This window comes from Drosophila eugracilis, unplaced genomic scaffold (assembly GCF_018153835.1).
Source record: "Drosophila eugracilis isolate 14026-0451.02 unplaced genomic scaffold, ASM1815383v1 contig_1985, whole genome shotgun sequence".
NCBI lineage: Eukaryota > Metazoa > Arthropoda > Insecta > Diptera > Drosophilidae > Drosophila > Drosophila eugracilis.
Window position 1 is genome coordinate 262041 of NW_024572849.1, and position 26862 is coordinate 288902.

Here is a 26862-nt window from a genome sequence, read left to right on the forward strand (position 1 = left end):
CGTTTTCAGTTTGGTTTTTGTCGCTTATTTGTTTGTTTGTTTAATTCTGTTTTCCTTTTTTGCCGTCTGTGTTGCTGCTTTTTCGCCACGCTTGTTTTTGTTATTGTCGCTCGTTCGTGTAAATTAACGTTTTTTCCCTCTGGGGAAGGGTAGAGGTAGAGGGCGGCGGTCATTACATTTATTGATTTTTAAGGGAAAAGGAAAACTCTCTTCCCTTCTCTTTTTCACACTGAGTGAGTCTCATTTGTTACCTTTTCTTTGCTTTGCTTTGCCTTGCCTTGCCTTGCCTTCGTTTGCCTTGCTCTGCTTGCGTTTTCAGTTTGCGACACTTAACTTTTCGCGTTGTTTGTTGTTATTGTGTGGTTGTTATTGCTGGCTTTTTTCCATTGCTATTGCTGTTGCTGGGACTGCGTCTTTGACCCGTTTTTCGGTTTTTTTTCGGGCGGCCGGAAATGCGCGACTGCACCCCATTACCCAGCCTTAAAGGTGCCCGCCCCCCTTGGCGCTGCCTGCCGCCACATGGCCAGAAGGTCAAAGCATGGCGAGTGAGTGCCTTGTGAAAAATGTAAAGGAAGGAAACACTGAAGAGCTGTGGCAAGTAAAAAACATCAGCAATAGCAATAATAATAATCCACACTGACCTGGCCAAAAAAAAAAAACAAAAAAAGGTTGACAAGGACTACAGAGTTCGGACTTCAGACTTCAGACTCGAGCTCGGACTTTTGCACGCAACAGTAAATCAGAGCCAACAAAGAAAGAGCGAAAATTCAAATAAACACTTTTCCTTTTTGGCCAAAAGGTGAGTTGAGTGCAAAGATTTCGTGTCATTTGGCCATTGTGGTGCGGTAGGAAAGCCAGCTTGGGGGTGAAATATTTGCAGGACATTAATCATACGCCACGTTGTCGCGGCGCTACGCTAAGGTGTAATCATAACAATTGAGCCACCAATCAACGCCCCCAAAAGGAAAGTAACTGAGTGTCAAGGAATGCTTGAGGGAAAGGTGAATATTTCAAGGAGGTTTTCTAACATTTTCATTAGGCTTTTGGCTAGCAGATTTTAGCCAAATCAAGAAGTTAAAGCAATAAATGAAAATTTTTGCTGCATTTAAGGAATATTTTACAGTTTCTTTTACCTTTCTTCGGCTTATCCAGCTTTTGCGGCTCTTTGACCTTTGCCAGAAATTCCATGGAAATCAATGCCCACCTTTTCGATGGCCTGCTGCCAGAAGGCCTTCAATGCCATGGCCAAAACCTGACCATGAGGCCAGTTAGCTTCACCTAACCAGGTGGCGACAATTGATTGAGCACCGCCCTAGACGTTTTCACCTTACTAGGTAGCGTCCATTATTCTTAACTCCCACGCTTTTTGATTGCGGGCGAACGGCGACTGTGACTTTTGCGTAATTTATGAGGATTGCGTTTATAATCCCCCAGCCCAGACCAAAGGCCTCCTTCGCTGTTGGTGGTCAGGCCGAGACCTCATTTACCACTTCCCCATCCATTATTATGCCACGCGGGATATGCCACAAAAGTTATTCCACCATTATTATCGACATGTGACCAAAGCTAAATCGCTTTAATTAGACAACAGCGTGCGCGTGAGTTCCAACTGCTTTTACGGGGGTGGGGTGGTCTGTGGGGCTGAGGGTTTTTGGGTTTCGAAGGGAAGAGAAGAGAGCGCTGGGGCGAGGGGGCAGAGTAGTCAAACGACACTTAGCATTAAGTAAAAGGCCATTTAAGAATGACCACGGTGGTCAGCGGGGTAGGCATGGCCGCTGGGCCAAGTCCAAGTTTCGCCTCCGTCCAGTCAAATTGGATTAAGTTGTTGTTGTTGTTGTTGCCCACTATGCCCCCCACCCAACCAATTCCCTTCATCATGTCAGTGTGAAGTGCCTGGCAGGTGTGCCCCTGTTGGTTGGCCTGAAACTGGGCTCTACTGAAAGTGGCAGAGCAGACCACATCAAAATTAAGACGCAGCCTAATCCCTGCCAGAACCCATTGTATAGAAGTTGAGGGGTAAAAGGAGAAAGGGGTGGTTATTGGGGGAAAGCATTTCCCAACTGTGAGGATTCTGTGGATGTAGGCTTTAAAACTGTTTTTAGAGTGTTTTAAGAACTTACATTAACTTTACATTTTCCATTTTTCATTCTTAAATTGTGAAAAATTAGAACCCAAAATTGAAAATCTGCACAAATATTGAACATTTTTGGTATTTTTGTAATAGAAATAAACCTCATTGTGATTTTCGTTAAGCTTCTGAGTTCTTGTCTGTGAAAAATGTAAAGGAAAATTAATACCCCCCAAAGAGTTTCACATTGCAATCCATTTTAGTTTAACTTTCCCTGAAAAATGTAGAAAAAAAAGGGGAAAATCAGCTGCGTTTGCTTGGTATTAGGTTTTCCAAAATGCACTACTAACGATGTGAAAATATAAATATGGACTTACTACTACATTGGTTCAACTTATTTGGTTTTGGGATAAACATAGCTCTGATTTCCCTGTTTGGGAAAATCAAAAAGAAAGGTAGAACGCTTCCCTCTGCTTAAATTCAAATAAAGCAATAAAATACCTAACAGAATAGTACATTAACATTGTCACTACCATTTGCTCAAGCAACTGCAAGTACTAACTATTAGTTACTTACTTAGATCTAAGGATATTAATCAAAATGTTGATAAGGCGATGCTTCAGCATTAAGTACTTGAGGTGGCCACTGAAAATTCACTAAAAATCGCGTGCCAAGTGCCGTTTTCTCTTCCTTTCCGCAAAAAACATATTGCTTTCTATCTCGTTCTAGCCAACGTGTATGTGTGTGTCTGTGTGTGTGCCTGTTTGAGTTTTGAGGGTGTGTGAGTGCGTGGCTAATTTGCTTGGCACAAAAGTGTAGCATTGCTTTTTGGGGCCACTCGCAACACGCAACGCAGCGCAAAAGTTGCGGCCAAAATGCAAAATGGAAGCAAAAGGATGGAACAAGAGGCCAAGAGAGAGAGGCTAAAGGGTGGCCAACAAACACACACTCACACTTGTATACATTTGTATCCTGGGGATACACACACACATACGTGTTTATATATATGTATGTATGTGTGAGTACTTGTAAGTGTGTGAAACTAAAACTCGCTCTTGCACTTCGAAACTGGGGAAAAGTTGGCTGCTTTTCCTGGCCACTTTGTTGCTGGTTTTGGACCGAGTTGAAAGTTTACGCAATCAACTTTTTCGCCATTCTTTTTTTTTTTTTATTTATCAGCCAAGGCATCCCTCCTCCCTACCCACCACCCCTCCCCAATACACACACACACACTATAGTAGCAATGACGATGGCGACGACGTTGACGGGGCCAAAAACTTTAATGTGGCATCAGCAAATGCGAGGCGTAGCGAAGCGTGGCAAACCGATGGCGCCAACAGCTCTGCGGCTGTCTGTGTGTGGGTTTCGAACTGTGTATGTGTGCGTGTACGAGAGTTGGTCAACCCACTAGCACTTACAAACACACACACACACACACAGACACTTGCACAAAAAGAAAGTCACAAGAATTTGGCAATCTTTGGCTAGTTAATTCAATACCAAAAACTGGCAAGGCCTTAATATTCCTAACATTAATGATGGTCCCATAAAAACATGGCTATAATATCGATTATAAAAATCTTTGGCCTTAATAGCGATAATCGTAAAGTATCTAAGGAGTTAAAGGCAACGATTTTAGAGGGTTAATAAAAGTTGTGAGAAGCTAGAAATGGAGTTTATAGATATTAAATTGATACTCTAAGCTATGGAAATGGATTATTATTTGAAAGATTCTAAAAACTAACTATAACTTTTGGCTCAGTGCGCAGGCACGTAGATTTTGTTTGTTGTTGGCAAAAGTCTCCAAAATGCTTTGGAGAGCATTTAAACTAGAAAATATTGGAAGAACTGCGGAGAATCGCAGGACCACAGGACCCGCGGGCAAAATTAAATGAACAGTCAGTTTTGCTGGAATCCAGCGAGAGGAGGGGATGGGGAGGTTGCTCCAATGGGTGGTGGTGATGGCACGAACACTCTGTGTTGACCTTGAAGTCAAATGTCCACCAAGCAGCAGCAGTCACAGAACATGAAAAGTAATCAAACAAAGTTGTGGGCTGTGGGGCAGGCGGCAGGCGGCAGGATTGGAAAATGGAAATGAAAATGGAAAACTGGCAAATGAAATTGGAGTCGAGCATATGGTAAGATCCAGAGGGAAATTCTTGTTAGCAAAAAAAAAAAAATTGAGAGCTGTCGCTGCATTTTTCAATGTTTTTTTTTAATCAGAATTTATGGTTCCCATTCTGGGAGAAATCTAAAAAAGATTTCAAATTAAGATTAAGTTTAATATTTAAACTTAAAGAAGTTTCTTTGCCGATTAGGGCAGCCGAAAAACTTATTCAAGTTTGAATGTTAAGCATGGAAATGAGTTTTTCTTTTGGGAATTCGTAACCCTCTCTGGCTATTTTTTCATAGTTTTTTCGTGTCTCATTTCCATTTCTTGGCATTTTTTTTCTTTCTAGTTTCTTAACAAATTCAATTAATTTTGGACTCGCCAGCAGCTGACTTTTGCCTCTGGTTTTCCTTTTCTTCTTCCGTTTTTCCAAGCCAAAGACTATCTGTAGACCAGCGGTCTGACGTCGTGCTGGATCGCAGCTTCTCACTTAATTATGCAAATTTAATAACAAACGCCAAATGGCGCGCATAAAGACAGGGACAGAGCGAGAAAGTGCAAAAGAGAGAGAGACAGAGAGAAGTTTATTATAAATGCCATTATGCGACAGAAAAAGGGGGGGCGGCGAAGGACCTGGGAAACTTGGTTGCAATTCTTTTCAAGCATGCCCCAAGGAGTCGTAGCGGTAACAGGCTGGCCTAATCAACGTGGTTTTGTCGTTCTCGTGTTTTACCCCCCTCCCAAAAAAAAAACTCTTACTCTCACTTTCTCGCTTAACCCCCTGCTGCCTACCCCCCGCCTCGTTCTTTACCTTTTAACCCAACAGCCAAGAGCCAACGCCCAGCCCACTTTTGTGCATTCTCCAGCTGTCGCTAATGTAATTAAATCGCAATGCTGACGGAGGCCGAGGCTTTTTTACTTTTCGGACAATAAAATTTATGCACTTGCCTGGTGGGTAAGGAAGGAGGGTGATGGGTGGCTACAGAGTGTTAGATGGAGTTAAAGGATCTGCAAAATGGAGGACAAAATGGCATGGCCAGCTGGCAATCTGTGGCCTAATCGCAAGTCCAAAGGGGGTGGTAAAGACAGGCTAAAGGGGGGGCTCAAAAAGCGGTCTGAAAGGGTAGGGAAAGTGAGAGAGAGAGAGGGGTAAGGGGGCACTGGCGAGGGACAAAACAGGCGAGGTGTGCATAAAGGATAATTGCAAGGACCGTTGTGCCGCCTGAACCGTATAACGTTCACCATTCACACTAATGTCATAAAAACCAACCAAACAAATGATTCTGTTAGTGTGTGTGTGAGTGTGAGTGTGAGTGTGTGTTGTGGTATGTGTGGCTGTGACAAGTTCCAAACAATAGAAACAGAAACAACAACAAGAACTACGGCAAACAGCGACAGCCACAAGGAAGATGGCAAATGCAAAAACCACAAAAAAATAATGACAAAACTGGCCTGAGAAATGTAGACAAGAGGACAGGAGGAGGGATGGAAATTAAGGGGTATATGCAGGGTAATATAGACGCGGGGGGTAGTAAGGAAAAGCAAATGGCAAACCAAATGGGAAGTGGCCTGCACAGTGGCGAAGGAGATAAGTTAAAGGAAAATCCAGCTTCTTATAAGAACTATTTTCTAACTTCACTAGACCAGATCTATCTACTTCTATTACTACCAAGTTGAGATCTTTTATGAGTTTAATATATATAATATATATACCAAAACCCCTTTAAGTTAACCCATAAACCCCGACTTTTGCCCCACTGTTCGCTGACCAAGCGGAAATGAAAGTTTTGCGAAATTGCAACCACATTTGCATGTGTGCCAGTGACTGTGTGTGTGTGTGTGTGTTTGTTCGGGGTGTATTTAGTTAATGGACTAGTTTTGTTATATCCCTAGGAGGTCCTCCCACTCCTGCACCCCCTGTGCCCATTCCCAAGGTCTCTCTCCGCCTCCTCTAACCCTCTAACAAATCCACTTAGAAGGACTACTTTTCGGACTGCGGTCAACCGCACAAATCCAAATCAATCAACGACAAGGCCTCCCACGTTCTACTATTTTTATTTTGTGTTTTTCCTATTTTCCTGTTTTCCTTTTCTTTTTTTTTTTTTTTGTTTTTGGCCAACTTACAACTGTAAATGCTGCACGGCTAATTGGCTAGGAGATGGGGAGATGAAAATGGGTGGCACTGCGCTGCCTCATCATCAATCATCGTGGAACACGGACGACCCCCCCAGCCGGGGTAAAATGGACCCCTACAGGAATCCCAATCCAAAATTCCTTTGTTTCTGCCTCGGCTTGTTGACATTTCAGGTTGAGTTGTCAAACCCCCGAAAAGCTAATCCCAATCTCAATCCAAAGTCCTCAAACACTTGGAATTCTCAATATAGGATATCATCCAGCTCCGCACTCCCACCTCACCCCATCCAATTTTCGATACTTTTGTTGGCCTTTTGTTTGCTCTTTTTTGGGCCTGGCTTTCGGCTTTCGCCTTTGTTTGGCTTTCAAATAAAAATCAAAAAATCATTAATTAAATCGTAAGTCAGGCTCTCCGCTCCTGGCCAGCGATTTTCCTTTGGTTGAGAGAGGGGGGGGGGACAGCCGTTGATGTTGACATTTATAATACATCATTCCTGATCGAGCTCATAAATAATTGGGCAATCAGAGGCTGAGTAGGCAGAGGGAGGAAGATGTTGCTGTCAATCAGCCATGAAATATTCATTTCTATACGTTATTATTATTTGATTTGACGTCTTGAGTGCTTTATTAGTTTTGCATGCAGCGGCGACGGTGTTAGTTTGGGAGTCTACAGTTTGGAAGTCACTATAGAAATGATAAGAATAGTTTTCAAGGAGAATGAGTGGTTTGAGAGTTATATGTAAGTCAGTAGCTTAAACTATTTGAAACTTAAGCTATCTTAATTGCAAATCTTAACCTGGAAAATGATAGAAAATGTATGGAAAATCAAAGCCTTTGTAAGGATTAAAATGGGGATTGATTTCTAATAAGAAAGGTTAGGGTTATGACCTTGGAAAACCTCTTTAAGCTGCCTATTATTAAGAGAACTATGCAAGTGCTGTGTTGTAAGTTAATTAGAGAGATTAAGGCCTTAGTTTTCAGCTTGATTTTGTATACAACACACAGTTTCAATGTCACTAATGAGGGGAAAATATCCTTAAGCAGCTTATACAAGCCTGTGAAAAGCCAAGCAAAGTTTGCTAAAAGCAAATCAGAGTTAAAATAAATACAAATGTGTGTTATTTTTAATAAGAGATATTAAGTTTATAATAGCTTCACAAGCTAAGAACATCCTCAGGCAGATTATTTAAAGAAAAAAAGGAAAAGGAAACCAAAGGAAAACCTGGAAAATCCTAGCAACCTAGCTAGCAAATTAAAGTTAAAAGGTCGCTCAAGTGTGGGGCTTAAACTGAAATATTCAATGACATCTGTTGAGCTGACATCACAGTCTCGCAGCATCGCTTCACGGAAGAACATAGTTTACACATTCATTGTGATCTCATTGCGGGGAAATTGTTCCGGGAAAAAACCTTGCTCCCAATCGGCTTTCCACCCGCGGCATTTGACATCACTCCCCTAACATTCCAGCTCCAACATTGTGGTAGAAAATCGGTTTATAGAATCGACTGTGATGGGTTGCTAGTGGCAAACTGGGCCGAGATGGCAGCAATCCGCGGCTTAAAAGGGAATCGCTGCCGGACAGAAATGGCCAAGGCAAATTGCAAAACTTTGTCCGCCAGCTTTGAATGCCATTAAGTGTCGTAGCCGCAGAGCAATAGCCATGCAACAGCCATACAGCAGCCATGCAACAGCCATGCAACAGCCAGGCAACAGCCCACACACACATGACACCCACCCACCAGCAACCATGAAAGCCACCATAAACCACCTACCATTTTCTAGTAAAAAATGTTGTGAGCCTGACATAATGGCAAAATCAGGCACGCACACAAAGGCAGTCATGAGGTTTATGCCAGGGAAAGGAAGAAGACGGCTCCTATGCAAGGATTATGGCCATACGCGAAGGAAGTACTTTAGAGTGGACCTTAGTTGGTAGTTTGTAAAGGTTTATGTGAATGATTTTAAAGAAGTTTTGTGGGCTTAATTGAAGAAATCTTTGATATTTCAATATATATCATGCAACATGCCTCTAAAACTGTAAAATGAAACAAATTTTATTGGCAAATTTTTAAACTTTCAAACTAATATGCATATGCATAAGGTCTTAATATAGTCAGGCCAATAAATATGCAATCTAGTAGAGTCTGCTTACCAAAACATTGACCTGGATAACATGGCGTATGAGCTATACTTTACCAGCCACCCCAAAAAGTTATAATTTGTTGTCTTAATCATAATATATATACTATATAGATTGTGTCCACTCGAAAAGTTATAATTTGTTGTTTGTTTTTAACTTTCAAGTTTAAACAGAATGTAAAATGCACTTTTTGGGTAATTAAGTTAAGAGTTTGATAAGTTTTAGTTTTCAGCAAGAGAGAGAGATAGAGAGCGGTCCAGTTTAAAGGCCACGTTTCTGTTCTCAGCCACCGTTTCTTTCTTTCTTCTAACTACCAAACAGTCAAATGCAGAGCGTAACGAGATAGCCGTTAGGACCACGCCCCCCCCGCACCTATGTTTATAGTACCGCCTGCCGTTTTCTGGTCCTTTCCATATATATTTTTCCTTCCTTCTTTGTTTTCAGTCACGGCAACTGTTGACACTACAAAGTAGCAAGCAGCGTTGTTGTTGTTGTTGTTCTTGTTGATGATGTCCTTGTTGCAGTCGTAAAAAGTGCTTCATGTGTGTGTGTGTGTGTGTGTATGGGTTTGCGTGCCAGTGTGTGTATCACATAAATATGCATTTCCCATTTTCCAACGGCAGCAACAGCAGCAACAGCAGCAGCAGCCATCGAGCCATTGCATGTGAATATTTTTATACATATTCATTGGCTTGGCCATGTCCATGTCAATGTGGGTTAGTGTGCTCTTCTACCGATTTACCACCCTACCTCACCCTCCCTTCCCCTTTTACTTTACAGCCAGCTTTGGCAGTGCTTTTCCTTCCAGTTTTTCCCCTTGGATTTGCCTCATTTTCCCTGCTCCAGTCGTCTGGCACCTGCGACATGCAACTTGCAGTCCAGGAATGGCGTGCCTGCCACATTTGCATTTTGCCAGTTGTGGGTCGCGACTCCCTGATATTACCATTACGATTCGTCCCTCTCTTCTAGTCTATAACATTCCACATAATGTCAATAAAAAGTAACGGCAACTGATTTCCACTCGCTCGGTCGCTGTTCTATCAGCCAGGTGTGGCTGGTCCAACTGGCAGGCTAGAGGGATACTGTTTTTGGGTTTCAAAAGCTTCTTTGGTAAAAAGTTTTCAGTGATTTGGTGAAGTTTTGGTAGAGGTTTTATCCTTATTTTAGAATGTTTGTTAAAATATTTTGGGAAATTTATTTTTTTTTGTAATTTTTGTCATACTTTTAAAGCCGAAAATTAACCTTTTTTTTTGGCTTTGAACTAGAAATTTCCCTAAATATTTCCCCTTCCCAACTAGTTCCTGAAACTTAAAATGATTTTTGGTAAAACTTCCCACCATTTGGGGCATCTCAATCGTCACTAATAAAATCACCAGAAAGTAAAAACAACAACAGAAAAACACAAGCCAAATGGCAAACAGCAAATAAATAGTAAAACAACCAGTCAGACTTAATGGGTTAGTAAATGATGGTGGTGGGGCGTAGGGAGGTAGGGTGTCTGCCCTTTAGGTCGATGCCGATGCCAGTTACGATGCCATATCCGTGTGTGTATGTCCTTATGTCCGGATGTCTGCGTATCCATGTCCGTGTCTATGTCCCTGCCATGCGATGCCAGCGCGTGGTTTACACATGTTACCTGCTTACCCGACTACGGGAATTTCGAACTCGTACGTTGTACTCTCGCACAGAGCTACTATACACCGAATTTCAGCAATAACAACCGCCATTAGTCCAACTGCCAGATGGTTAGTGATGTGAGAGGTTTAGGTAGGTTATATAGCTAGGTACAAAGTTGTGGGTTTCCATATCATAAAAATGATAGAAAACTGATAGTTTAAAGCCTTTAAAGACATTTTAAGTAAAGAAGTTAACGGCCTTCCTTTTTAATTTTCTCTAAACTTGTATCTTAGAATCGTAACTTGGTACTCTTTCATAGACAGCCATAACATTGGTACCCATAATGCCAAGTACCTTCTACAGCTCTGCCAACTAGACTAGACTAATTCGGCCCAAAGAGTGAGTGGATGGGTGGTTGGTTGGCTTGCAGTCAATAAAACGATTTTGATTATGAATGACAACATTTGAAATGTTCCAATTACGCTCAAATATTTTGATAAACTTCCACGCCAAAAGCCCAATAGACTGACTTACAGGCTGACTGACAGTGACAAATTTGTCGTTGGCCATTTTCCGATGGTATTGTGAAATGCTAAAGGTAACTTGTATAGAGTCCTTTCTATTGCGGTGAATAGGGGCGGATTTTATGGGCCAGTTTAACATTGGTTTCTTGGCTAAATGATAAATGATTTATATTTCGAAAGGGCTTAGCGCAGGTTAGTGACTTAAATGACTTCATTTTGTGTGCTTAAAAACTAACTTAATTCGTAATTAATCTAATAACTTATTAATTTTCTTTGTTATTTCTTTCAGCGGACAGCTCGTTTCTTTTGGCCAACGCACAAATCGTCGATTTTCCGATCGTCTACTGCAATGAGTCCTTCTGCAAGATCAGCGGCTATAACCGGGCCGAGGTCATGCAGAAGTCGTGCAGGTATGTGTACGTATTGCCGATTTATTTTCACTTCAACGAAAACAACTTTCGCTCTCTATTCGCTGTGCGTTTTTCGTTTATTGTTTGTTATTTGGTGTTCTCTGCGTTTATAATTGGTGCTTTAATTGTTAATCCCTAAGGGGATATTAATATTTAATATATATATATTTATTGGTGTCCTTGATGTCGTGGCTTAACTTAACGATAAAGTCAGCAGGTTGTTGATTTATAACAATCGATGATTATTTTTTAGTTTTTAACTTACTTTCCCTACAGCTAAGGTTGAGTCATAACTATATACCCTTTAATAGATAGGTTCCTCTACACCTTCTTTTGCACTTTTCTTTGTGTTTTCCATCATCACTTTCACTTTTACTTTGGCACTTTTCCTTAGATTTGACTTTTAAGCCACGTTAAAGTTGCATGCTCATTTCTTAGGCAAATATTAGCTTTAGAGCAGTGCTGCTCAAACTGTTAGCTGCTGCACAGCTGGTAATAGGTGTAGTTAGAGAAGAAGGGAAGGGAGAGAGACAACTGTCAGACAGACAGGGCAGAGACTCTGGACATTTCCCTTTTGGGAGCCTTGACAGCTAAGAGGATTGCCCGAGATTGCAGGAGATTTCTTGCCCGCCTCCCTACGACCACCATTAACAGCTTGTTCATGCACCTGACCTGCCTCATCCGGAAAATCTGCCCCCCCATGTATTTTCCACCATTTTCCACCGTGTTTATCTGCTTAACGGCTTATCCGCAGCTGCTTACACCGGCCATTGAATTGTGAAGTTCATTTATTGTTTTTTTTTTTATCCCCTCCCCCCTTCTTCTTCACCTTGTCTGCTTGTAGTTTTTTCAATTAATTTGCGTACTTTTTTATGTGCCGGCCATTAAAAAACCATTGTCGAACTTAATGCACTTTGCTGCTCAGCGAACTTAATGCAAATGGACAGGAAGGCTTTTCCCGTTTTTCCATCTTGCGTAATGAAAGGAAAATGCCACAAAGTATGCGCAGCATAAAGGAGGCAAATATGATAGCGATGCGATCCTGAAAAAGAGAGAAAGAGTTTCGTTTTTCGAACTCTAACTGTCTTAAAATAGTTAACATTTAATGGTAGTTTCTTAACATTCTTAGTAAACAGAGTAAGAAAATAGGAAAACTACTTAGTTTAACCCATTAAAAACCCATCAGTGGGGCATCTCTAAAATGCATAATGAATATTCGTATTGGCATGCCGCGAGGATAATTGCCCGAAAATGTTAAGGCACGATGAATGCCCCCTGGGAAGTTGGTTTAATTTTTTCGCGGGAAATTGGACTGACTATTTCCTACCTCCCCACCCCCCTCAGTCTAACCTGTTTTTCTTTTTAGTTCTTTTGTGTGTGGCGCACGCCTACCGTTTGCGTTTCCATTTCTCGTTACACTGTTGCAAATTGCCTGCCGGTATGGTCCTGACCAAACAAATTTTCTATGCAAACCTTTGGTGAATTGATGTGATAGCGAGAGAGAGAGAGATAGAGAGATGAAAGAGTGAGTGAAAGAGGTGGTTAGAGTAAAAAAGAAAGCGAGATAGGGGAGGGCATTTGCACAAGTGTTAACTGCATTTGTTTGCCTTAATTCGGCTAGGACTTTCGATGGTCGTGAACTCGGTCCCACAACCTATTTTCTTTACTCCTCTCCCTTTCCGGTTTAGCTAGGCTATCTATCTCGTTCCCTTCGCCAGCCTCATAAATCAACAAGCGGCTGGCCCAGAGGCCAGCGTATCCAATGATTCTCCGGAGAATTGTTTGTAATTTGCGGGCCAAAAAAGTTCAGACCTAAAAAAGAATAGGGGTACTCGTCTGGGCTTGGGACTGGGCCTGTGTGTGGGCAACTCACCTGCAGCATCAGCGGCCAAATTCCCTAGTTGGCAGAGAAAAAATACAAGTTTTTAATGCCAATCTGCCGTTTAGCTAGCTATATGCCTTTCCTCTTCTCGCCTGCTGCTATCTTACTCACTCCCTGGGCTGCCTTCTCTTTCGGTCGCTCAATCATCCGTGCCGTGTTGTTGTTGCTGTGACCCACTTTTGTTGTTGTTGTCCTTCTTTTTGTTTGTTTCTGTTTTCTGGTCGCGTGTGAACCTAAAAAAATAAAGAACGAACGAAAGAAAGAAACAAGAAGAATGACGGCCAAAGGCAATAAGAAAACATTGACCAACAAAAAAAGGAAAGAAAACTAAAGAAAAAGGAAGAACAAATGCAAAAAAATAGAAGGGAGAAAGAAACGTTTGATTTCCACTCGACATTCACTTCGATGCAATTTCGTTTGGTGCAACGCAAATCGCTTTTCGTAACTCTTAAGTTTCCCTTACTACAGTGGAAGCTACTTAATGGGGATTTTGAACACTGTGTAAGGAACAAGCAGAAGGTTAAGCTATATTTAAAACTATAAAGTAAATATGGTTTAAATTTCTTTTAAGGCCTTATATTACCAAAAATACAGTTTGAAAGTCCTAGAAAACATTTTGATAGCATACTTCCGCGCGCCTTAGGAAATATCTTGATCGCTATACTGCATTTTCCAGCTTAAAAAGGCCTTTGTGTTTAACTCCCTCTCTCTCTGGTGTATCTAAGATTGAATTAGGGGATTTTCTTAGAGTGCTTTTCTTGGGATATCCCCTTAAAAGAAAATAGAATTTCGAGTGCTTGCCAAGAGCTTTCACTGTGCTAACGCCCGAACGCCCGCCCGCCCCATGTGCATATAAACACTTTGTGCAACCATATCTATATCTACATATATCTATGGCCATATCCCCGAATCCGGGACCTGTTTTTTTGTTTGTTTGCTTTGTAACCCAATTTCGTTTTTTGTCCCTGTCTCTGTGTGTGTGTGAACATACAAACACAATCAAATACTTACACATAGATAGAGAGAGGAACCCGTGACGTCGCCATTTCGGTCGAGCATAGTTTGTTGAACTTTTGTTCGGGGCACGAATAAAGTAAAACAACAGAAATTAACTACTGCTCCTCCTTTGCCACCACCACCACCACCACCGCCTTATCGTCCTTACTCTTCCTCCTTCACCCACTTTTCCTTCGGTTGCGCGTTCTCGTTTCCCATTCGTTCGCTGCTGCTGACGTCATCGAGCCTGGCCTGAAAGTATGCAACACTATATAAATTTTGTTTGTATGGCACTGCAAGTGGTTCCCTTGTCCCGATTTCTCTGCTGACTTTTCCAAGTAAATACATACCAAAAGTTTAGTCCCCTGTTTAACCCAGAAACTCGGATCATTAATTATTTAGTTTTCGATGGGAAATGAACGAAAAATAATAAATATCACAAAGGTAGCCAAAGGAATATGCATAAGGCGAGGTTTGTTGTTTTTTACGAACTTTTCCTTGGGTTGGGGGAAAACCAAGGGAAAGCCAAGAGTTTTTCACGCATAACTTTCGTTCGGGGAATATCAAATTACTGCCGAATACAGTTTTTGATTTCAATAATCGAGGCAGAGTCGAACACTGCGAGAAAAAAGGAAGGAAAATTTAAGTATTTAATCATTAATAATATTGTTTTTTTAATCTTTAATAGTAAATAGAAAATGCTTTAACTTACAACCTGTCCTTAGATATTCCTATAACTCCTTGACCTAATATAATATGTAGAAAATGTTGACCTTTGCCCCCCCGAGGCAATGTGGCATACACCCCATCGGTTGAGCAGCGGTGCATTAAATTGATATTTGTTTAATACTTTCTGCTGTGTGCAGTGAAGCTTCAACGTATTTTTTTTTACCCGGTGGCCCCCAGGTGCATCAATCTTGTTTTGTTCGGCATGTTTTCCTCGAATTGGAACGCTTTCTGTTTTCCCATTTTCCGCTGCATGTGTTTGCCTTGGTTGGTCTACGTACGTACTAGTATATATGTGTATGTGAATGTGTATGTGTATGTGTATGCTTTTGTGTGGCATGCAACCAATGTAAAGCTAACCAAGAATAATACCTCGTCTGCTCTCCGCATCTCTTTCTATCATTCTGGCATCTCCTGGCTGGCATCCTTGGAAATCCTGCAGATGCGGCTTCATGTATGGCGAGCTGACAGACAAGGAGACGGTGGGACGGCTGGAGTACACGCTGGAGAACCAGCAGCAAGATCAGTTTGAGATTTTGCTCTACAAGAAGAACAGTGAGTATGGCCATTGGCCAATAGCCCTAACCTATGACCCCGCAAAGCTCCTGTGTGTGTTAAATGGCCTGTGCCTAATGGCTAGTATGGCATGGCCTTAATGCTAAACCCAAATCAAAGTTCGTTTTAGGTCCTTGAAACCTTTTTTTGTAAATGGAATTTTACCAAGCTAATTTTGTAGATATAAGAGTAGTGCCTAGAGTAAACTAAAGGGGATTTCTAGCTTATAAATGTCTTCTAAGAGTTTCTTTAATTGATAGATTTAAGTACTTAGTTTATAGTTCAAGAAGTAAAACTCTTTAAAGACCATTCCAGTACCTCGCTCAGAGTGCTAAACCTCCTTAAAACCTTTATTGATAAGCGTTTTTCCTATTTAAATATCAACAAACCTTTTGAATTGTAATTTTATCGACAAGTTTTTGCATAAACCTGGCAGCCAAATGAATCTTTTAACCACTACCGTAGGCTATTTGGCTTTATGCTCGAGCTGTGCCCATTGTAAATTGTTCATTTTGTGAATTCCTGACTCCGAACCTTTCATAATTCATTCCCAAAACTGCCTAACCCCCCACTCTTGAATTCTATTTGCGAGTATGCTCAACCCCTTTCCATTAGGATTACCTTTGCCACCTGCCACCTGCCACCTACCAATCTACCACCCACCAACACCCCCGTAATGCCAACAAATTGGGGCTGCGATGGCAGCCCGCCGGCACTTTTGAGTGAGGCCCATCAATCAAGCTGCCAGACCAAACACTCCACCTCCCCCCTCTTTGCCAGACACCTGTAGTAATGCCATATCCATATCCAAAATCCATCCAATCCCACGGCAAATCAAGTGGAATCGAGTAGCCGCCCACCCAAAAATAGAAGAAGCTCCCAAAGCGAGTATTGCCAGATCTTTGGGTGTGTCGAGCTCATGAATTAACGCCTTCGAGTATCAATTTTCAGATTTGCAGTGTGGCTGCGCCCTCTCACAGTTTGGCAAGGCACAAACCCAAGGTATTTCTTCATCATTTTTTCCCAAAAGGGGAGGGGCTCTTTTGGATTTTCCGCGCGGCCATGGCAATTTACCGAGCAGGGGGTGTTTCCATCTCGATTCATGTCTTGGCAGGCTGCCCGCAGCAATATACCCACATCCTGTTGCATGTGCGGTCAGAAAATGCAGAAGGGGGGAGAGGTGGGGTGGTGCATTAAATAAGCATAAATCAATTGCAATATGAGAAAGTGCAACATCTGGCGGAGTTCGATCTGTGGGGGCAGTAGGAACAGAATTGAGATTGAAATTGCAATTGGCCGGCAAAATATTTGCTTCGTTACGGATTTGGGCCAAGGAGAGAAAGACTGTTGCGGAAACAATAGCTGAATGTTCTACAGCAAATCCTCCACTGACAGGTGTACCCTGCCAATAGGAATCGTTTATATATATATATATATAGGATATATAATAGATAAACCCATAGCCAATTAATCTAGTCAACGGCCATCAATCCAGGGGAACTTGAAATAGAAATAGAAATAGAAATGGGGAAAACAGAGAAGTGAAACAATGACCAAACCATAAACTTTCACCGGAAACGGAAGTTGCAAATTGTGCTTGCAATTAGTGAATAATTATGCCATCAAATACAAATACAAATACACACAGAAACACTAACACACACACACACACAGACATAAACAATCGTAACGGAAGAGGTGGAGAGCTGTCCTTGTGACGTGAAAATTTAACGGCAATTACGAGAATTGCGGTCATTAGTAGTACGTGTAAAAAATAAGAGAGAGAAAGAGAGTCCTTGACAGAGTCAACAAATGTAATGCTTATTTTACCATTTGATAACTAATTATCTGGGGGTTAAAGTTGAAACTTTAAATACAAACCAAAGGATACACTTCTTAAAAGTAATAAACATTAATGTAGTAAAGCTTTTCAAACTCTTAAACTGACTTAACTTTTCCATGATCTATAGCGAAAGTTTATTTAACTTTTGACCTCATGAAAAACCACTCTTCGTATCAATATAGCATTACCAATTTAATGGGCGACTTTAATGCGTCAATTTACATTGGAAAAGCCCCATCGATGGCTGCGACAATCGGTGTACTCATTGAATTATTCATATGGACAGACAAAGAGCAAACAGTTTCAGCTGTTGCACACATATGGAGAGCACTGTACTGTGTGTATGTGTATGCTGGTGATTTACATACATGCCGGCCATTGTCTGAATGCAGCATTGAGCATTCAACATCCTAGCAATCGAGTATAGCAGCATCCATTAACCAGCGTTCCATATCAATAATTGCAATCCAATGAAATGTCTGTGCCCCCCCGCTGCTGTGTTCTCTCTGTCTGGTCGTGACCTGAATGCAATGGGGGATTATCATCTATATATCTTTAGACCCTTGATCCCCCTCTTGTAACATCATCATCATTATCGTTGGACCACCGTACTTACCTATAATTGTTATTAATTCCACCTACCGCATATCGCCTGCAGAAACCCCGCTATGGCTGCTGCTACAGGTCGCACCCATACGCAACGAACGCGACCTGGTGGTGCTCTTCCTGCTGACCTTCCGGGACATCACGGCCCTCAAGCAGCCCATCGACAGCGAGGACACCAAGGGAGGTAAGTAACTGCTCTGTCGATTTTTATGCTTTTTTATTTTTGGATCACGGTTGCCTGCTGAGAATGTTCTTGTTTTTAAGTCATTTTTATAAGTTTTAGTTAGTAATTTAAGGAAATATTTATAAAATCTAAAAACAAGGAGTAACTATGATTTTTTAAATAATTTTCCTTCAGATTTTTGCCTGTTTTAAAATCAGTTTTGGCAACCGTTTTCCATGCACACTTTTTCCACTTACGTCTTTCTTGGTCTCTTTTCCACTTTACCACTTTACCACTCTACTTGTCTGCTCTCTCTTTCCATGTCTACACACACAAACACAAAAACACACGCACCCACAATCACACCCGCCTGTAAATACGCTTGAACAAATTGAAAACCAACAAAACGAAACCCCAAACTAAACAAAAAACAAAAAAACAAAAACAAATCGAAAACCAAACCAATTTGATGTGCCAACACTATGTCTATATCGAATGCCACTCATAACTGTGACTGCCTTTGTGTTTATTATACTTTATACTCGATGTTTACTGTCTGAACTGATGCACTGTTCTGATCGGTGTTTGTGTGCGTGTACCCATCTCGTAGCGGTTAATCTATTTTTGCCAGTTTTAGGTCTCTCGAAGTTTGCCAAATTGGCAAGATCGGTGACCCGAAGTCGCCAGTTCAGCGCCCATCTGCCCACACTGAAGGATCCCACGAAGCAGTCCAATCTGGCGCATGTTAGTACTCTATATTATACTTTTTTTTTTAAGACTTTTTTAAGCTTTATTATGTTGTTTTTTTTTTAGATGATGTCCTTGAGCGCGGATATCATGCCACAGTACCGACAGGAAGCCCCCAAAACGCCGCCACACATACTCCTGCATTATTGTGCATTTAAAGCAATTTGGGACTGGGTGATATTGTGTTTAACATTTTATACAGCCATCATGGTGAGTGTTAGAGAGAAGTTAGAAGTTAGAAGAACTTAATGTTGAAGAAGAGAGTTTTTAATGAAAGTTCGGGAGATATCTATAGGAAATATCTATCAATATGGGTAATCTAACTTTAAGCTTTAAGACACTGAAAAACTTTAACTTCTCTGTCCCATTAAGCATTCCTTAAACCATCTCATATTCCTTTAAAACTGTTCCAATTTATATTCATATTTATATTCCATATTTAATAAGCTTCTTTACACATTTCCATTGATAGGCAGCATTCAAAATGCTCCTCCACCAGCCAAACCAAACATAATGTCTAACAATGATTGTAAAATGTTTTACGACTTCGTCTCTGGGTTTTTTTAGGGCGCACAGGTGTAGGTTAGACTTTGAGAGTAAGGGTAAGGGTTTTCCATGGAATGAGATTACCATGGATAGACTTGCGATGCCACCTGCCACAAACACACATTCAGATTGCCACAAAGCCGCATATACGATGCCTTTTCATAAGCCGATGTCGGCTGTCTGCTCGAATTGTGTCTATTTCCGTCAACAAGATGTTAACATTTTCGCTTAAATTGCGCTCAGCATAAGTTGCCATCCGTAAGGGGGCGGGGGAGTCCTTAAACTGAGAGGGTAGGGGGTTAGCCACCCTATCTATATCCAAAAATGATATATAGTGTTCAGGCAAGATAAAGTTGCAATTCCTTGTTAGTTTCTTGTTTCGGCTTTCATGTTGCACACTTTTCGTTTACTTATTGTTTAATGACATTTTGCGGTATAAGTTGTTGTTTCTTTCCCTCGCTCTTTCCACATACATAGATTTTCCTTTTACTACTAGCTAGCTGTTTGTTGTTGTTATTGTTGTTTGGGGGATTGTGGCTGTCGCAACTTTTAGATAAATATATAGCTATAGCCAGCGACAAATCAAAACTTTGTCTGCCACTACAACAGTACAAAATGTGCAACGAAAAAGCTTGAAAGTTAAGTGATATTTTTAGCCAGGTGGTCGAAGGTTCTCCTTTTTTTTGTGTTTGAATGCAGAGAAGATTAAAAGTTTAAGTCGAAGAACAAACGAAATCTTTTTTTAATCACTGTAAGTGACTTTTTCAAAAGTCAACAAATCCATATAAACTGTAATGTTTGCAGGAAAAACAAGAGACTTAGCTTGATTAATTGCGTTTGTTTACTCTGTTTGCTTACTTAAAAATTGATATAAAATTTACAATTTTGTTAGTTAAAACTTCATTAAAAACATGAAAAGCCATTAACTATTTCTATTTTTGAGGCTTGAGGAAAGTATAACTATGTTTCTAACACCTTCTCATCGCTTTCCCTTAGTCAGGTTAATAAATTTGTATACAGTATACCCCAGCTATGGCCTCTAATTAGTCAAATACCCTCGAAACAGATCGGAAAGGGCTCGAGCTCAAGTGAAGAGTTCAGATAACGACCCTCTGTCAGACATTAATGTCGGGGGATCCCAGCCAGACAAAGCCTGCGAAGAGGACGAGATGCTGGGACAGACAAGTGCACACATTTACATGACCAAGTGGCTGCTCAGACGGCGAGTCCTTCCTCCTCCGCCTTAGCTGCCTCCTCCTCCTCCTCCTCCTACTGCTGCTGCTACCGCTGTTACTGTTGCCTCAAAGAGGGCGGCTTATGTTTTATGTGCTTAAATTAATATGCTCAGTCGTCGTCGGAGAGGCTGGAGGCTGGAGAGACAGGGCTTGACAGGACATAAGTAGAGGCATTCGTGGCTTGTAATCCAACCTCCGACCAGGACAAGACGAGCCACGTTAAGAGGCTTGTAACTGCCACTTGGGGCAACAGTTAAGACAACAGCCGAAACGTGGGGTGGCCGGTAATACCAACTGTTGCTCGGGTGATGGAAGGAAACGGGAGCCACACCTGTAACTTTCGGACTGACAGATCAGTCGTTTCTTGTATATATATCATGGCAACTACTTTGTTTTACTTTGAAGTCGTTTTTAATGTCAAAAAGTAGCCTGAAACATAGTAATTTGATTTTAATTTCAAAAAGAGTCTAGTGTCCTTTGTTTAAGTTTCGATCGTCTTAAGAATATATGTCTCTAGTTTAGATAGTTTCATTCCAAATTGCATAAGTTAATTAAACATGACGAAGAACTATCTGGTTCATTACCCATACGCTCTGTTGGAAATATAGCATACTTTTGCGCTGATTTCTCCCCGAAGATAATAGTATTTTGCCCATAACTAAGCCAAAAATGGTCCAAATGAGGAATGTAATACCTCGTAGGGCTCGTAACTTGATTGCTATGATTCCCAATTGGTTTGCATTCAAATCTGGGAAACTTCATTTTTGGCCAATTTTTGAAAATTTTGATGATGGTACCCCTTATCAAAAATGCGAAATTTGGGTCAAAATTGACTTTCCCAAAATCGAAAAACGAGTGATAGGGGTGGTTAGTGTCGGTCGTTAGCTGCACGAAACAGTCGTTCTTTTGGCTGTGCGTCTTGTTTTGGCCGAGCTAGAGCTAACACACCGCAACAAAAATTGCATTTCCTTTTTTAGCCTTTAAACCCTCCTCTTAGGTCTGTACTTGTGAAATATTTTAAGATTTTCCAGGAATTATTTGAGTAATTCTTGAATAATAATTAGTCTTTTTTAATAAGTTACCTTGAAGAATTTATTCCAAAAATTAACTGCCTAAACATAGGGATATATATTAGCTTAATCTGAAGGAAACCCAACCTATTTGACACTTCTATGAGTTACCATTTGGACTCTCCTTATTTTTCCCCTAAAAGTATCCAATTTTTTCCCTAGCTAAGCCATTTATGGTCCAAACTGAAGGCAAATTATTGAACAAAATAAACATCCTTGATAACCTCATCTTTAAACACGTTAAAAAAAAAACTACAAATTTCTTTATTCACTCAAAGTCAAATTTATTTTTTCCTATAAAGGTTCCAATGTTTCACAGATATTTTCTACTAACTTCTAAAGACATTATCTATTGACAGTATTTATAGTATCGGCCATTTTTCTCGTGTTTCCATGCTCTTAGATATTCACCGGGACTCGAACCCAGACCGACGGCGCCTTAACATTTTGGGGGCAACTTTGCCCCCAGCGCTACCGTCGGCGGCGATGTTACAGTTTTCAAATGTTAAATATAAACTACACCCAGTTCGATTAGTCAAAGTATGTCGGCAACAGCCTACTTAGGTTCTCGTCGTTAGCATTACATTTTCCAAATGACAGGATGTACATCGGTTAGTTTTAGCTTAGTTTTGAAAACTTATGTCAGCTTGAATAGCTCAGGGGGTAGAGCATTGAAACTCCGAAGTACAGCGGCTCAAATCCCAGTGCGCGAAGAAGTAATTTTCTTTTTTTATCTTTTTGTATACCCGATTCCTGTTTTTTCCAATTAAAACTCAATAATATTACCATAGCAAAGCCTAAAATGGTCGAAATATGGAATTGTCTTTGCGCTTGGTTTTGGATGAGAATGAGAACCAATGAGCACTTTGTCAATTATGGCTAAAAGGGTATACAGTGGAAGGCGTTTGAATGGTAATTGGTAACTTGGTGACTCAAAATATTCCTAAGTAATCTGCACCATAAAGAAAATCTTCTTCATTTTCACTTTTTATAGCCCATATGCAGCTTGATCTGTAGAAAACCCAAAAAATTTCCGACTTCCATGACCTACCAGCTAAGGCTTAATTAATGACAAAAAATAATCCAGGAAAATAGGCTTTTCCCATGCCCAAAACTTGGAAACTTGGAAAATATTAAACATTATCACAAATTCTTATGAAGAGAAAAAAAAAAGTTTTACAAAAAATCAGTAAAATTTTAGATTTGAACATTTGAAAAATTTAAAAATCAACCGAAAAAAGCTTACTGAATGTTAACTTTTGAATGTTAACGACTAGTTAACAATAAAATTAGCTAACTCAATGTTAGCCGAAATTTTGTGCACTCCGCGGCACTTGTAATTCCCAACTGGTTCTAGCAGAAAAGTTGTGACTAGAGCGCTGTTGGCCGGTGAAAATTAGTCAAGTCACTTTTGTGTGTGTGTGTGTGTTTTCTAGTACAGTGCATCGAAGTGCCTCCAAGTGGTCCGGTGGTACCCCCTATCACATTGGTGGTGCCTGGACATGGCTTCCATGGAGGATGCAGTGCATCATGGATCCATGTGTTGTTTGATGTCGTTTGATGCTGGATATACTGGATTTTTTGAGCATTTTTTTAAATTTTGATGATGGCGTCTAGTTTTGACGAAGCTGGAGCTAAAATCCCGGACAAAATACTGCAAATTTCTGTAAAAAATAGGCTTTTTGAAAAGGTCAAAAGAGCAGAACAAAAATGTTAAAAGTAGGTACAGGGGAATAAAGTTTTGGTTGTTAGCGGCATAAAATAGTAACTGCATTATCCGTGTGTCTTGATTTGACAAAGTAAGAGCTGAGATATTGCAGCAAAAGTGGACTCTCTGCTGTTAAAAGACTTGATTTGGCGCCCAAAATTTCATAATTTTGTTCATAACTAAGCCCATAAAAGCCGAAATATTGAATCAAATACCTCCAAATTGCTTATCTTGTTTACTAAAAATGGGAATTACCTAATTAAGTAAGTTCTCCACATATTTTATCGACTGATTTCAAGAATTCCTATTTACATAGTTTTCCAAATGCATTGACAATATTTCTTACTATTTTTCCAGGTGCCATACAATGTAGCGTTTAAAAATAAAACCTCAGAGGATGTTTCCCTGCTCGTGGTCGATTCAATAGTCGATGTTATATTCTTTATAGATATTGGTAAGTGCATAATATCTTTCCCAATATTTGCCATCTTTTAATTATCTACTTTTCCCCCCGCAGTTTTAAACTTCCATACAACGTTCGTGGGTCCTGGTGGCGAAGTGGTCAGCGACCCGAAAGTTATCCGAATGAACTACCTAAAGTCATGGTTCATCATCGACCTGCTAAGCTGCCTGCCCTATGACGTGTTCAACGCGTTTGATCGGGACGAGGATGGTATCGGTTCTTTGTTCAGTGCCCTCAAGGTAGTACGCCTGCTGCGGTTGGGTCGAGTAGTGCGGAAACTGGACCGCTACCTGGAGTATGGGGCGGCCATGCTGATCCTGCTGCTGTGCTTCTATATGCTGGTGGCCCACTGGTTGGCCTGCATCTGGTACTCGATTGGTCGCAGTGATGCGGATAATGGGGTAAGGTTGGAATAAGTTAGAGTGTGTTAAGAAAGATATATAGCTATTAGGTTATACCTTACTTTTCTACAAAGATTTCTTGAGCTTTGATGTTACTCCTTTGTGACCCATCCCTTTCCAGATCCAGTACAGCTGGCTTTGGAAGCTGGCGAATGTAACCCAATCGCCGTACTCGTATATATGGAGTAATGACACCGGGCCGGAATTAGTTAATGGGCCGTCACGGAAAAGCATGTACGTGACGGCCCTATATTTCACCATGACCTGCATGACCTCGGTGAGTATGTGTGTGTGTGTGGTTGTGGGTAATCTTTTGTAATATTTTGTTTCCCAAAAATACTAAATAATCCGTTGATTGTTCTCTGTTCTCTATTTCTCCAATTTGATTGTTCTCGTTTGTTTAGGTGGGCTTTGGCAATGTCGCCGCGGAGACAGACAACGAGAAGGTGTTCACCATCTGCATGATGATCATTGCAGGTGCTGTGTCCTTAACACGTTCCGTTGCCGCGTCCAAGTTTCTTGATATTCCCGCACACGCGTCACGCTTTTGAATTCCGGTTCCGATTTCTCGATCTCGATACCATTTGAAAGCTAGGCCATTCCGCTTGCGCCGCTAGAACTAATAAATCGCTCCAGTTATTTGGTGTAGAGCCCTCATTTTCGATACGTAGCACATGTCCATTTTGTCCATGTCCAAGTAGAAGCAACTCACTCGCATTGTCACAAACGTCAATCATTGATTGATCGCAGCCAGAGTCAAGTGTCAAAATCTTTTTCTCCACCCTTCTTCTGCTCCGTCGTCATCTAGTTGCACAATTCGTGGCCATGTGTGAGTTGCATTGCGTAATCCTCTCTACTCGTTGTCCGTAAAACTCGTTACTCGTTATACGTTAATCGGTAATCGTAACGCATGATCCGTAATAGTAACTCGTTCGTTACTCATCAATAGTAACTCACGTTGTGAACATAATAACTCTTTAATAATATTAATTCGTAAATTGGTAACTTGTTACTCGTTACTCTTTATCCGTAACTCGTGTTATTTGTAACGCGTACTGTACTTCATGTCAATCCAAAATCAGACAAGAGAGTCTCTTGAAAACTGCGCACGATCAGCATACCATCAAAAGCAATGGAAGAATTGTCAAGGAAATGCTTATCCTGCGCAGCATCTCGCTCATGTCACTCGCTATCTCCACATCCTTTCTCCACTGCCATCTTTTTGTCTTTGTCTAACTGTGTGCTCGTCCAATCTGTGGCATTTATTACTGTTCTAGCCGCGCACCTGTGCGTCTCTTTTCTTCCACAGCGCGTAGTATCAGCGACTACTGATAACACACACCCACTAACTGTCTATTTCACACATATCTCACACTCACACTTCACCTAAATGCAGAGAAAAAATGTCTTCAAGCGTTCTAAGTATTTCATTTTGTTTATCTTTAACAGATTAAATTTATAGTTTTTAGTTTATGTATTTGTACAATTTACTTCCTTTGATTCGATTCAACGAGACTTACAAAATGTAATTCTTAGTTAGGGTAATTTTTTCTCTGTGCACTCTCACACATCTCAAGTGTTATCTAGCTGATCGTGTAAAGTTTGCTTTGAATGGAATCCCCCAAAAACTACGAGCTCCAACTATGTGTGCACCGCCGTCGCTTAATCTGTCCGTCTCATCACCTTTCTCTCTTTTCTCTTTCTTTATCTATAAAACCCTGAACGTTATAGCTCTGCTGTATGCCACGATCTTTGGCCATGTGACTACCATCATCCAACAGATGACCTCGGCCACGGCCAAGTACCACGACATGCTCAACAACGTGCGTGAGTTCATGAAGCTGCACGAGGTGCCGAAAGCTCTCAGCGAGCGTGTTATGGACTATGTCGTCTCCACCTGGGCCATGACCAAGGGTCTGGATACCGAGAAGGTAAGTTGTCCTTGATAGGATGCCCCCCTGCCCCAAAAAGGATCTTCCGGGAGGCTAAATCGCCTTGAGCGTTTTTCTGTTGCCAACAACTAGCTTCTTGCATCAAAAATCATACACTTTGGCATTATTTCCAGCTGGGAGAAGGAGGATACATTTACCCATTTATGTGTCTCATTTATCAACGCTTTTGTGTATAAAGTTTATGCGCCGGAACTTTGTTCCATTTATGTACATAGCTGGCTTCTCTACAGAGCTTGGCGCACTTCAGCCTATCACTTTCTCTAATGCACTCGGCATACGCACACATACATGACATACATTCAACAATTGCTACTCACTACTCGTTACTCGCTACTAGCAACTCGTACTCGCTACTCACAACTCAATGTTAGATTGCTCATCAATCGCTGGTTCTGGGCTTCTACATTTTTCCACTTAAACCTAACTTTTCACATAAGAAACTTTTATGATCTCTTTTATAGTTACTTAAAGAAAGTTCCTTACTTCCTTATGATTTTACACCCTATAAAGATATTTATTTAGAGTCTTATGACTTCCATGATTATTTCTCGTATCATCATCTTTACTAGTCTTTCCTAGTCAATCGTTTCTCGCCATTAATCACTGGTAGTACAGCTTAACACTTACAGTTACACCACAATTACCACACAGACTCGTTCCTCTATCAACAAACCCCACTCGTTACTCGCTACCTTACACAAAACCTGTACTTTCTCTCTCTCTCTCCTTAACTCTTCGACAAAGAAACTTTGATCGCTGCTCCCGCGCTTTGTTTTCCTTATATTTTGAAGCTTCTGATCATATTCCCCTAGACCTAAGATCAAAACTTAAAAAAAAAAAAAAAAAACCTATAAAACGACCAAAGTCATAAACCACCCACAGATCAAGGACAAGGTGATGGGTCTGAGGTAAGCTGTGGGTGGCGAAGAAACTGTAAATAAAAATCTGAAAGAATGCGGAAAACACC

At 40.9% G+C, this 26862-nt stretch overlaps 1 protein-coding gene across 2 annotated transcripts in view; it reads left to right on the forward strand.

Moving 5' to 3' along the window:
• LOC108104324 (potassium voltage-gated channel protein eag) overlaps positions 1-26862 on the forward strand; it is a 64185-nt gene that overhangs the window by 28494 nt on the left and 8829 nt on the right. Inside the window, exons 4-14 of one of the 2 annotated variants that reach the window (XM_017210308.2) lie at positions 10882-11008; positions 15049-15161; positions 16113-16163; positions 17663-17794; positions 18405-18517; positions 18587-18730; positions 23437-23533; positions 23597-23943; positions 24065-24220; positions 24348-24420; positions 25675-25874. In XM_017210308.2, the coding sequence (XP_017065797.1) occupies positions 10882-11008; positions 15049-15161; positions 16113-16163; positions 17663-17794; positions 18405-18517; positions 18587-18730; positions 23437-23533; positions 23597-23943; positions 24065-24220; positions 24348-24420; positions 25675-25874 (1553 nt within the window). Of the gene's footprint in view, positions 1-10881; positions 11009-15048; positions 15162-16112; positions 16164-17662; positions 17795-18383; positions 18518-18586; positions 18731-23436; positions 23534-23596; positions 23944-24064; positions 24221-24347; positions 24421-25674; positions 25875-26862 lie in introns of both variants that reach the window. The other variant, XM_017210307.2, reaches the window with a different exon arrangement.